Genomic DNA, 13,858 nt, shown 5'->3' with positions numbered 1-13,858 from the left:
CACAGAGCATTTTACAATAGCAGAGCAGTCAGAGAATCAAGACCGCAGTCACAGTCTTCTGTAACATTATCGCCAAGAGACATCCTGCCAGTTTTCCTTGTATTCTGTTCATTGGAAGCAAATGACAAGATTTTGCCCACAGGCAGATGAGGTGACAACACAGGGCATGGAAACCAGTAGATAGTGGTCACTGATATACGTATGTATGTGTGTGTATATATATATATATATATATATCACAGCAGTTTTTATGTAGAATTTCTTTAAAGAACATTAGAGGGAGGGAGGTATCTTTCTCTGTTTATTTTCATTTTATGAAACACTAATTATCCAAACTGCAGAAGCAGCTGTGCAAAGAACTCTAAAATTGAAATGTTTAACTGAATCAAGTAGAGAACACGATGTGCATGCTAGGGGTCTTGGAAACATCAAGCAGGGTGGGAAGGGAAACGAGAAAGAAGAAATGGAAAGTCAAGATAATTAAGATTTAAAATTCTAAGCCAATGGCAATAAATCGGAATACTTAGAAATATTAGGGGCTTATTGACTATTAGATATTGCATGCCATTTAGATTAAGGGTAACAGTTCCAAAATCTGGAACTACCCAAGGACAGTGTTCCAGGAATGAGAGTTAGTTTTATGTAAATTCCTTATTTTCTGCCCTAAACCATCAGGATTTAGCAAAGATAACAGTTTGTAAATTTACAATAGTTTGTAAATAAACGTGTGTTTATTGTCTCTGAGAATCCTATCAACCTTATTTATTATGATCACTAAGGAAATACAGAGAGACCTTCTCCATTGACAGGAAGATATGAGTAATGTTTGGCATAAAGATTTGTGTATGGAAAACAGTGAAGTTTATTAGTTTTCCATCCATCTCATTATTCACCTTTGACAACTGGTAAGGAAATATATTTTAATTAAGCTTCAACTTTCTCTTACTGAGTGCATAATGGCAATTATATAGTAATGCTATTAGATGAGTTGGTTTAATAACAAACATATCTACAATCACTCTTTGGGATCTGCATTTTAATGGACAGAAAAAACACAGATGTTTTACAAAGACATCATTCATGATGATTATTAGGCTCTGGCCATTGTTTATATTTTGCATGTTTCTAATCACTGTACTGTGCTGAAATTCTGCATCAGCAAGAATATAAGGAAAGAGTGTTCAGTAGTACCACAGATGATTTACCATTTTTTTCAGCTAAAAAAATATATTTTAATCTTTTGCATTTTTACTCTACTTCCTTTATAAAAATACAATTCTCCATGTGTACCTGTGGCCTAAAAGCTTCTGAATCATAATGTTTCATAACTACGCCACAGATAAGCTTTTTAGAAGAGGATTCAGGAACACAAAAATTTAATGTTTATTATAGGAAACATGCTTTACTTTTTTATTGTTTACCATAAAGGCTTTTTCATTAAAAATATTCAAAGAAAGGAAATTTAATTTCTATTCATAGGCTTGCAAATTGAAATTGGGGCAATTTGGAATGTATTAAAACAGAGACCACTAAAGTAATTTATATAGCAGTTACTGATATGTCCTTATATTTAGTTTATAGGTTTGAGCCAACCTTATGCTCTATTCTTGCTAATAAAGTCAATTAAAAAAATTGATTCTCTAGTGAGAATATACTGCTTGGAAAAGATATCAGCTGTATTTAACTACATACCAAGTTATAGGTAAAATGATTTAAATGTATAAATGTAGAGATTTGTGGTTTTCTAATGCATCTATATTATGCTATATATTTCAAGTTACTTTCATGTGAAAAGTCAGGCCATTTCTTGCTTGCCTGCTACATAGATACTTTTTTTTTTTTTTTTAATGCCTAGGTTTTTTTCTTTTTTTAAATTATTTTTAATTGGAGGATAGTTGCTTTACAATGTTGTATTGGTTTCTGCCATACATCATGGTTAGATATCTTTGATTTTGACTTAATATGTTTAGTTTTGAATTTTAAATAGGAATAGTTAAGTTTTGCTCAGTATACACACACACACACACACACACACACACACACTAGGGTTTACAATGATTGTGCCATATACTTCACCATCTTAATCCTCTTATCCCTGCATTAAGTTTTTGACTTCATATTTAAGATGTTTTGATGCGATTAAAGGATTTAGGCTCTTCAGGACGGGTGGTCTCTTCTCTGTTAAGAAAAGTCCAGCAGTAACACAACATTATTAGGCTTTTTTGACCTTCATGAGAAGAAATAGGCTAAAAACCTGGATAGGAAATTGCTAAAAATCTAGTTATTGAATTCTCAGGTCTGACCCATGAAAGAATACACATGATCCCTAAATCTAATTTTTTTAGATGGAAATGTTACAAAAATTAAAAAAAATACATACTGATCATAGAGTAACAGTTAAAACACACAATGGCCAACATTTCTGAAACTTGATAGCAATTTCAATAATGAAGGCTTGTACTTACCCTAAAAATAACCAGGTAAATGACTGGGAAGAGGCTTAATAGTTTTCATCAAATGACCTGGTCAGTATAATTTAAAAAACCTCTGTTATTTTCTTACTTTGTAGTTACTGTTTTTCTCATAAACTAAAGGATCATCTAGCTTTGCCACACTGTCACAAGAACATGAGTTTTCTTTACAAATATGCTTTCTCAAGTTAAGTAAATTGCAAGTGAACATTTCCTGCGTGTGTGATCAGTCACTTCAGTCATACCTGACTCTTTGCAACCCCCCAGATTGTAACCCTCAAGGCTTTTCTGTCCATGGGATTCTCCAGGCAAGAATACTGGAGTGGGTTGCCATTTCCTTTTCTGGAACGTTTCCTACCTTTCCTCAGATTTTTGCTGAGTGTTTTAAGACCTTGTCTTTGTTTTTAAGTGTGTGCAGGGGCCTTTGTAAAGCATCTTGAGAAAGTCAGATGATGGCTGAGACCTGACCTTCCCCCTCAGGGAGAGGTTTTACTGAAGAAACTATAGCAAGTTAATTGGATGTTATAAATGCATAACTTCAGGTTTTTAGAGCTTAATTATTTCCAAAGGTATGTTTCCCAATGGTTAGCTTAGCAATAGCAAATGTGGCCCTTGTGGTGAATTCATGAAAGTAAGTAATGAAAAACAGCTACCCACGCCTTTTGCTACCAGCAAGGCTGATTCTGTGAAAGCCTGTACTTCTAAAACCTTATATATTACACTGGAGATTACATATCTTTTCAGCTAGTGTATCTTTGGAACTTCATTAAAAAACGTATGTGCTATGGTAAAACGAGGGAGAGCTTTCTTGTCTACACCATTAAGAATAGTAAATTTCCTGATGTTAAAAAAAAAAAATCAGTAAAACAGCAAAAAGCTTACCAAGTTATAATTTTTAAAAATGTTTTAGAAAACTGAAAGAAATTAATATATTTGTTTCTACTACTATAGCTTCTATAGTTCTAAAAGAGATGGGGATACCAGACCACTTGACCTGCCTCTTGAAAAACCTATATGCAGGTCAGGAAGCAACAGTTAGAACTGGACATGGAACAACAGACTGGTTCCAAAAAGGAAAAGGAGTATGTAAAGGCTATATATTGTCACCCTGCTTATTTAACTTATATGCAGAGTACATCATGAGAAACGCTGGGCTGGAAGAAGCACAAGCTGGAATCAAGATTGCTGGGAGAAATCTCAATAACCTCAGATATGCAGACGACACCACCCTTATGGCAGAAAGTGAAGAGGAACTCAAAAGCCTCTTAATGAAAGTGAAGGAGGAGAGTGAAAAAGTTGGCTTAAAGCTCAACATTCAGATAACTAAGATCATGGCATCCGGTCCCATCACTTCCTGGGAAATAGATGGGGAAACAGCGGAAATGGTGTCAGACTTTATTTTTTTGGGCTCCAAAATCCCTGCAGATGGTGACTGCAGCCATGAAATTAAAAGACGCTTACTCCTTGGGAGGAAAGTTATGACCAACCTAGATAGCATATTCAAAAGCAGAGACATTACTTTGCCAAAAAAGGTCCGTCTAGTCAAGGCTATGGTTTTTCCAGTGGTCATGTATGGATGTGAGAGTTGGACTGTGAAGAAAGCTGAGTGCCGAAGAATTGATACTTTTGAACTGTGGTGTTGGAGAAGACTCTTGAGAGTCCCTTGGACTGCAAGGAGATCCAGCCAGTCCATTCTGAAGGAGATCAGCCCTGGGATTTCTTTGGAAGGAATGATGCTATAGCTGAAACTCCAGTACTTTGGCCACCTCATGCGAAGAGTTGACTCATTGGAAAAGACCCTGATGCTGGGAGGGATTTGGGGCAGGAGGAGAAGGGGATGACAGAGGATGAGATGGTTGGATGGCATCACTGACTCGATGGACATGAGTTTGGGTGAACTCCAGGAGTTGGTGATGGACAGGGAGGCCTGGCGTGCTGCGATTCATGGGGTCGCAAAGAGTTGGACATGACTGAACGACTGAACTGAACTGAACTGAACTGAAGAAAGACAGGGAATTTTTCTCTCCAGGACATTTTATTTAACTCTAAGTGCTTAAATGGAAATTTTAGAATTCTGTAATTGCCTCATCAAGCATCCAAAGTTTGACTCAGATATGGTGGCTAAATCACTGCTAGTTTCTAGCCTTCTTGATCAGAGTTTCAGTTGGTTTATATTATTTGGATATGAATTTGATTTAGATTCCCCTTTGTCTCAATTCAAATGTCTTGAATAATGTCCAGTACTTTTATTTTAGATGGGAAACATGAACGTTTTTAGTCAGAATACCAAATTCATTAAGATTTTTATTTGAAAAAGGAAACTATAGACTATGAAATCTTTGTAAATTATAAAGTTGTAACTTAGGTAAATAAATTGAGAATTTTTGATGAGCTAGAAAGGAAATGTACACTTGCCATAGTTTGTTATATAACAGAAATATGTGAATTGATTCTGTCAGTTTTTTTAGTTATGTTGAAAATTTGAAAATAGTGATTTTTTTTGTCTCTGACATATATTATCTATTAATCAGTTCAGTTCAATTGCTCAGTTGTGTCTGACTCTTTGCGACCCAATGAACCGCAGAATGCCAGGCCTCCCTGTCCATCCTCAACTCTCAGAGTTCACCCAAACTCATGTCCATTGAGTCGGTGATGCCATTCAACCATCTCATCCTCTGTTGTCCCCTTCTCCTCCTGCTCTCAATCTTTCCCAGTATCAGAGTCAAATGATTCAGCTCTTCGTATGAGGTGGCCGAAGTATTGGAGTTTCAGCTTCATCAGTCCTTCCAGTGAACACCCAGGATTGATCTCCTTTAGAATGGACTCGTTGGATCTCCTTGCAGTCCAAGGGACTCTCAAGAGTCTTCTCCAACACCACAGTTCAAAAGCATCAATTCTTTGGTGCTCAGCTTTCTTTATAGTCCAACTCGCACATCCATAGATGACTACTGGAAAAACCATAGCCTTGACTAGACCGACCTTTGTTGACAGAGTAATGTCTCTGCTTATTAAGACAGATATGCTGTCTTAATAAATGTGTGCAAATCTACTTTATGTAGTTTTATGTTAATGTATAGATTTCAGTATTTTGATTCCTGAACAAATTTTATGATCATTTCAAAACTTAAAGAAAATGTAGCATTTATGTCAGTTTCAACTAAATTTACTGGAGGGAGATTTAGACACCAGGAATTTTTAAGCCAGTTGAATTAATTGGGAAACTAATTGGCCTATCAGTTGGGAAATTTTAATTGCAAATGTCAGAAAATAGCACAATTCCGATTTAACAATATAGCTGAAAACCCAGGATCCCAGCTTTATGTTTTATAGGACCCCAGATGCTCAAAGGGGCATTGTCTCTTTCTCTTTCTTGGCTGTCTCTTCTCCAGTTCAGTATATACCCAATAATTTAAGTCTTTATTCTCACGTGGTTTTCTGAATAGTATAAAACATAAGCACCAGCTGTTGTAGTTCTATATTCTATAAGTTTAGTAAACTCCATGGAAAGAAAATGTCTGTATCCCAGTTTTTTCACCAAAAGTCTTGGCTCTTATTTTTATCAAGCTCATTTGTAAAACGTGTCTTTATTTTCTGATGCAATTCCTTTGGCACATGTGAATGTTCATTCTGTTAACCATAGAGTTAAGAATTAAGTTGCTTACCTTTGATGCCAGGTTAGCTCACCCAAACTAGGGTTGCATGCATTCCCTAAAGAAAATTGTGGTAACAGTTCCCCCACAACATGAGAAACAGATGCTGGACAGGTCCAAATGATAGATTATTAACTGTTCATGTTATGGACTTAGTGTTTGTGTCCCTGCTAAATCATATGTTGAAATCCCAACACAGTGTAATGGTATTCAGAGATAGATAAGTAGTAGATCATGAGGGTAGAGCTCTCATAAATGGGATTAGTGCCCTTATATTCTGTAACACAAGAGGACAGAAGAAAAAGATAGCAATCTTCAAACCAGGAAGCGGATTCCCACCAAACACTGGATCTACCTGCATTTTGATCTTGGACTTTGCAGCCTCCAAAACTGTGAGAAATATTTACTGTTTAAGCCAAGGGTTTCCCTGGTGGCTCAGTTGGTACAGAATCTGCCTGCAATGCAGGAGACCCAGGTTCTAATAGGTTCTAATACAGTTTTTAATGTGGGCCATTGTGAGAAGTAGCTCAAAAATATTGAGATAAGAATGTATAGAAAAATATAAAAGATTTTTAAAATTTATTTTTTACTCGAGTTTAGTTGATTTACAATGTTGTGTTAGTGTCTGCTATACAGCAAAGTGAATCAGTTATACAAATACATATATTCACTCTTTTTTAGGTTCTTTTCCCATATAAGCAATTACAGAGTATTGAGTAGAGTTCCTTGTGATAGACAGTGGATTCTTATTAGTTATCTATTTTATATATGGTAATGTGTATGTATCAATCTCAGCCCCCCAGTTTATCCACCTCCCATCCTTTTCCCCTCTGGTAACTTAAAGTTTATATTTTACATTTGTGATTCTATTTCTGTTTTGTAAATAAGTTCGTTTGTACAATTAAAAGCAGAAATTAAAAACCAAGAATGCAATTCCTTTTGAGTTGAAAGAGTTCAGCAATAAAGTGCTCTGTTAAGCAATAATGGCTTTTTATATCTTTGTTCTAGATGTTTCTGTTTCAGGTTTCTGCAAGCTTTCTCACCACACTGCTGTGTGAACAGTCATTGTCTGTTAGGTACCTGCTTTATTGCTTAAGGGAATTGATGACATGCCAATTTATTAATCTTTCACAATGTTAGGCATTTAAATGTATGTGATATTTACATTTTGGAAAAAACCTTGTGATTTTGCTTTTGCAAAATTTTTGCAGAAAAATTTTAATGGACTTATAAGACATCTTAAGATATAAGGTAGCTGCATCTTGATTAATGGTGTGCAGAAATCGAATTAGGCATCAACTTACATTGTTAATTGAATCTTTAGGCTTCAGATTGTTCTTGAATTCCATAAGTGTTTTGAATTTGTAAGGATATGAATGCCATGCAGAAAATATTTAATGCAGATTGTGTTCATAGTATTTCTAGATATCTATTGCAAATTTAGCTATTCCTGTGTTTGAACACTGGTCTTGAGGTAAATATATACGTTTATATATATATTTATATATAAATTATATATACATTTAAATTTAATTATAAATTATATATATATATATATGTAACGTTTCCAATTTCTAGTGTGAGAGAATGCTTTTCAACATCCTTAACCCTTAACAGTTTGTAGTTATGCAGAGGCATTCATTTGAGTAACTATGGTGATGAGAAATATGCCCCTTAGTAAGTACTAAAGCATAGCAGTTTGCTCCTTGCACAGGAACTCATCTGAGGTAGCAGAAATTTGTAGAAAAGTAGCAATGCCCACAGAAGGAAAGGCATTTCTTTTGGAATTGAGAAATCTTAAGGTGATGGTTTTAGAATAAATTAGAGTGAAATGTCTGATTGTTTGTTAGATTGTGAAACTAACAAAATCTGGATACCAGAAACACCATTAATGGATCTACATTAATGAATTCTCTAGTCAGTGCAAAGACACAAGGTAAGAAAAAAACCTTTCCTGAAGTTTAAAAACTTCATGTTCTGAGTATATACTCAGGAAACAAGTACAAATAATATAAAAGCAAAAACCATACAAATAGTGGAAAAACAACACAAATTCTCCATGGAAATTGAATTTTAATGGTGATACAAAAATAATTTTAGTGTGTGTTTACAGGTTTAATGTTTTCTTTGTTTTTCTTGGCTCATTCTGAAGGTTTCCAACTTAGACTCAAATGGTGTATGTGTGTTTATAGAATTGTTGGAAGACTTAAGGGCATCAATTAAATATTTTACTACTTTTATTCTAATTCATTTAACTGGGACAATTTTGTGCTATGATGCTAAACAAGGTTGTAAGAATTAATTAGGGTCTTTGGACATATTCTTTATACATATCAAAGGCACTGCTATCAAAGATTTTTTTAAAAATGCCAGACACTAGCTTAAGCTATGAAAACAGATTTTTTTCAGTAACTACTGACTGAATACTAGGAGGAGCAAATGAGTTCCAATCAATTTGTGTTTAGGTAACTCGGCCTTTTAAAGGGAGAATGAGGAAGTGGGGAAGGGTTAAGGAGATCGGGGGCTTATCCCCTTGTATTGACTGTAACAATGGTATGTTCTACTGGCAGTGTTTTTTTTTTTTTCCTGCTAGAAGTCGTGCTAGAATTTTATCATCTCTTAGTACAGAGATTTGTACACTGTCTTTATGTGCCAAGAGTTCTGCAGTTCTCATAACTTTATACTGTACAAAATTCAAAAGAAAAAAGCCCCTAATTTTACAGTAGAAACTAGAAAGTTTGACATCTAAAGGAATGAAGGAGATGACTAAGCTGAATTGAAGGCTCAGTTTTTTTGCGTATGAGACGATGCCAAGGTTTGTAGATTTGTGTTTACATTTTGACTTTTTTTGAGAAAAAGCGAATTCTCATGGTTTTAAACTTAAACTGTAGTGCCCAGTGGGAAGCCTGCTGCCGCTGCACCAGCCTCCTGCCTGGTCCCCATCCACTGCCCTGCCAGTAGCGTCTGCTCTTCTCAGGTGTGTGATCGGGTTTCATAACTAGGTTTTCCTTTCTGTACCTGAAATTGTCCTCGGATTCACAGTGGTGTATTCATGATGTGGGCGTGTCACATTGATCATGTTTACCTTATTCTGTTCGACCTGGGTAGGATTTTGCTTTTTTTTAAGGGGTTTTCCCAACAGTTATCAGATGAACAAAGTGCTATTGTCTTTCACTAAAACATGACTGTCAGCATTTGAGTACTTAGCAGGGTTGGCATACTTTGTGTCTTAAAATAACATGTATCATTAGGTTATGAAGAGACTTGTTACTGTGAAGATGGCAGCAAAGCTCTGAGTCATCTCTGTGATCACTGTCTTTGCTGTTCCCAGAAGGTGAAACTGAGTGATGTCTGCTTTCCTGTCACCAGAAAGTTTGATGTGATAGGAACAGATCTTCTTCCGTGATCAGTAAAGATAACTCTTTTTTTTTTTTTTTTAAACTATGACTTACTTCTAGAATTCTTTGCAAATATTCAGGTTTGAGACTCTGCATTTTTAAAATTCAGTCTTTCATGTTCTTTTGGAAAATACCTCTGCTTTTATATTGATTGTACCTACAGCATTTCTTTTCTCAGCCTAAAATAACTCCATGAACTCTCTTTATATATATATATATATATATATATATATATATTTTTTTTTTTTAGTTTCTACTGTCCGTGTCTATGTAATCAAATCTGCAAAACGAAGGGCATTTGTTAAAATTAACCATTCAGGTAGTATGGAAAGAGGGTTATACTTTCTAAGCACTGCATGTGCTAGGCACATTCATATACACTCTTGTTGAAACTTCAGAAGAGTCTCGTGATGTGGGTGGTACTAGTTCCACCGTACACTGGTGAGAAATCCCAGGCCCACAGACTTTAACTCCCCTATACCATAAGCTAATAAGTAGCTGAACTGAATTTGGACTTCAAATGCACCATAGTGTTCACCTACTCAGTGAGACTTTTGTAGAAGAGATTCTTAAATTAAAAAAAAAAAAAATTCCATACACGCTGTCCAAAATGTTAAATTATTAACATTCAGTGGACTTCTGATTAAGTAGTTGATATTCTTGTTCAGGTTACTCTATGCTCCAGCCTTCACTTCTTGACTGTTTAGGGATGAAATGTTGCAGACCACGAAGCTTGGCAGGTCTTTCCTTGAGAATGGCATATGAACCAAAGGAATCCTTGCTTGGGTGTCTTGGAAACCCAGGACCAGACTTCGTCTTTAGTTTTTACAGAGGAGTGAAGGGCAAGCTATGCAGGCCAAGTGAATAGTCTGTATCCATGGAATGACAAGAATGGATGTGCAAGGGTAGGAGGGGGCATGCAGAGCAGAGCCCGAAGACATTGCCTGAGAAAAAAGTCCTCTGGAGGGAAGAAGCTTTTTATAGTAGAGCCCTCGCTCTATTATATTGTTGCAGGGAAAAAAGTGGGACATGAGACAATGGTCACCTCCCAGGTCACGTCCAAGGTTATGGCCGTCAAATCTTGGTCCTTGGCTTTGTGCAGGAAGGAATTCAAGAGTGAGCCATAGTAAAGTGAAAGAATGATTATTCAGGGAGATACTCCAAAGAGAGATTGTGGGTCATCTCAGAAGGCAAGAGAGGCACAAGAGGCCCCAGGGTATGGGGTAGTCAGTTTTTATAGGGGTGGTTAATTATATAGGCTAATGAGTGGGAGGAATATTCCAGCTATTTTGGGTGAAGGAGAGGAGATTTCCAGGAATTGGGCCACCACCCACTTTTTGTCTTTTTATGGTCAGTTTTGGAACTGTCATAAACTTCCCTGGTGGCTCAGATGGTTCAGATGGTAAAGAATCTGTCTGCAATGCAGTAGACCCATGTTTGATCCCTGGGTTGGGAAGATTCCCTGGAGAAGAGAATGGCTACCCACTCCAGTTATTTTTGCTCGGAGAATTCCATGGACAGAACAAAGAGTCAGACACAACTGAGTGACTAACACTTGGAACTGTCGTGGCATTGGTGACATGGCACTGGTGTGTCATTTAGCATATGCCAGTATATTACAAAGAGTGTATAAGGAGGTCAAGGTCTAGTGGAAGTCAGTGCTCTTCCATCTTGGACCTAGTTATTTCTAACCAGTTTATGTTGCATCCTCAACAGCAGTGCCATTCTTTTAAAGGTTGTGCCCTGGCCCCTTCCCGTCTCAGTATCACTGTACTTTCTCAGTCCTAACTCCTGTCTGGAATGAAGTTAAAGACTTCCCAGGACTTGGTCTGCATCATTTTAAATGGGGTAAGCTGAGCTTCCCTTGTGGCTCGGCTGGTAAAGAATCTGCCCACAATGCGGGAGACCTGGGTTCGATCCCTGGGTTGGGAAGATCTCCTGGAGAACGGAACAGCTACCGACTCCAGTATTCTGGTCTGGAGAATTCCATGGACCATATAGACCATGGGGTTGCAAAGAGTCAGGCACAACTGAGCAACTTTGACGACTACTCCTCAGCTGAGGCCATTCTCTGCACTTCTGGGAAGTGTCCCTCTCAGTGCAATTGCATCAGACAGTGGCTGTGGCATCACTGAGACCTAGATAGTTTCCTGAGCTGGGCTGCCTTGATCAGCTGCAGGTGGGGCTGTATTTGAAAAACTGAAGTTTGCAAAGAAACAGAATAAAAGTTGAAGTTAGGTTAAAAATTAACCCTGTTAAAACAAGCAAACAAAGTCTCTATGGAAATACTTGGTTCCAGAAAGAATTGTTCTTAGGTGCTTGCTGTGTTTCACTGACAGAGTTGGCTTAGTGGGCGTACATTCCAGAGAGCGCTAGGGAGCCAGAACACTGTTTCTGTAATAGCATTCACCTTCATTATCTGCTTAACTTTGCTTCTAGGGATCATTGGTAGCTTACTTTGTTTTGGGTTGGACTTCTAATTGTATATTATGAAGAACATTGTAAACAGTGTTTTTCATGCCTTTTTTTTTTTTTTTTTTAATAATTTGCCCCCATGAGTCTTTGTGGGGTGGGGTAATCACAGTGCTGGTGCAGAAACCCACCCCATCAGAATGATCTGGGTAGATGTTTCAGACTGCAAAGTCTCTTTTCCAGTCTCTCATCCCACTGATTCCCAGATGCCACCTCCCTAACAACATCCCTAGAAAAGATGCCATACTTTAAGACCCTCTACCCCTCCACCAAAACACAAGAAAGAAAACAAAAGTGGTCTTAAACTCACAGAGCAAGAAAGGTCTTAAACTCACAGAGCAGAGTTTCTGAGTTTGCACAAGTTTCTCAGTATTAAGGTGGATCAGACCACTGATTCTTGTTCTATCTGGTCATCTTATCTGTAGGATCCTCTTTATCTTGACCTTAAGGGAAAGTATACCTTATACTCTTGCAACTCAATTAAACACACACAGAGAAACAAAAGCTTCTTCATGAAAACCGCAGCAAAATAAAAAGTAAATCCAGTTAGTGTTTTCCTTCACCTAGCTTGTTCTAGGTAGAGAAAAATTTCCTATAGAATTTTTTCTTTTCTGATAAGACTTTTATGTTTGTGTTGACAGAGAGCTTTTAATTCCACAATGTGCTACTTTGTCAGAAGCCTCATCATCAAACTTAGGGAAAGGTTAGGAGGCAAAAAGGATGTGGATAGACATGGTTAAGGGAGCTTGGAAATTCATCATTAACAAAAGTATGTATGTGTGTAAAATGTCTTTGGGGGCAGAGTAGAGTGATATGTACAGAGAAGCTCTCCAATGAGCCCCTATGTTCTTACTTGGACACAGGGGTCTCCATATTCTAGAAGGAGTCAGAGATGAAAGTGTCCTATTTCATCCACTTAGTGAAAATTCTGTGTTGTGTATCTCAGGACAATAGTGTTGTGTCTGGACAGTAAAGATGTAGGTTAACAGTCCTCTCTGCTTTACAACATAGTGTGAAAGGCCTAAATTAGATTTCTTCCAGGTAAATTCCCAATGTGATGTAAAGGCCAGTTTGTTGCCTTCTGTCACTGTGGCTCTTCATCTGCTCGCATATATATATATATATATATATATATATATATAACATAGATGAACAGGTGTTTGATTCTATTATTAAGGCTTAACTTGCCTGCTCCTGGTAAATTTTGCCATTGATAAATTTCAGTTTTATTGAAATCAGTCAGCCCCAAAGTATGAAAACGCACATTCACTGCTACTTATTGAAGGAGAAGTTTGGTGTTGGTGGTAAAGAGGTTAGGAGAGTTCTAAGTTCCAGACAGAGTAGGGAGGGAGGATCCTGCATAAGTGAATAAGAAAATGCTACATAAATCGGCCATTTTCACATGATGGGGTGGAGCACACAGAGGAGTTGTGCCTTGAGGTCTCTGTGTCCTGCCCTCTGCAAAATCAGTGCTTCTGCACTGATTTATAGTTTTTTTTTTTAATAATAAATTTATTTAATTGGAGGCTAATTACTTTACAGTATTGTATTGGTTTGGCCATACATCGACATGAATCCACCACGGGTGTACTCGTGTTCCCCATCCTGAACCCCCCTCCCACCTCCCTCCCATCCCATCCCTCTGGGTCATCCCAGTGCACCAGCCCCGAGCATCCTGTATCATGCATCAAACCTGGACTGGTGATTCATTTCACATATGATAATATATATGTTTCAATGCCATTCTCCCAAATCATCCCACCCTCGCCCTCTCTCACAGAGTCCAAAAGACTGTTCTGTACATCTGTGTCTCTTTTGCTGTCTCACTTACAGGGTTATTGTTATCGTCATTCTAAATTCCATATAT

General features: G+C 37.2%; 1 protein-coding gene across 10 annotated transcripts in view; it reads left to right on the top strand.

Moving 5' to 3' along the window:
* Positions 1–13,858, top strand: part of CRPPA (CDP-L-ribitol pyrophosphorylase A) — a 454,696-nt gene that overhangs the window by 240,590 nt on the left and 200,248 nt on the right. Inside the window, exon 10 of one of the 10 annotated variants that reach the window (XM_061413615.1) lies at positions 780–5,931. The exons of the other annotated variants lie outside the window; for them this stretch is intronic. Coding sequence (XP_061269599.1) covers positions 780–806 — 27 coding nt within the window. The 3' untranslated portion in view covers positions 807–5,931. Of the gene's footprint in view, positions 1–779; positions 5,932–13,858 lie in introns of those variants that run through there. 10 annotated transcript variants of the gene reach the window in all.

Source organism: Bos javanicus, chromosome 4 (genome assembly GCF_032452875.1).
Source record: "Bos javanicus breed banteng chromosome 4, ARS-OSU_banteng_1.0, whole genome shotgun sequence".
In the NCBI taxonomy this organism is placed as follows: Eukaryota; Metazoa; Chordata; class Mammalia; order Artiodactyla; family Bovidae; genus Bos; species Bos javanicus.
Note: the sequence above shows the minus strand (reverse complement) of the source record. Positions and strands in the feature narration are given on the sequence as shown.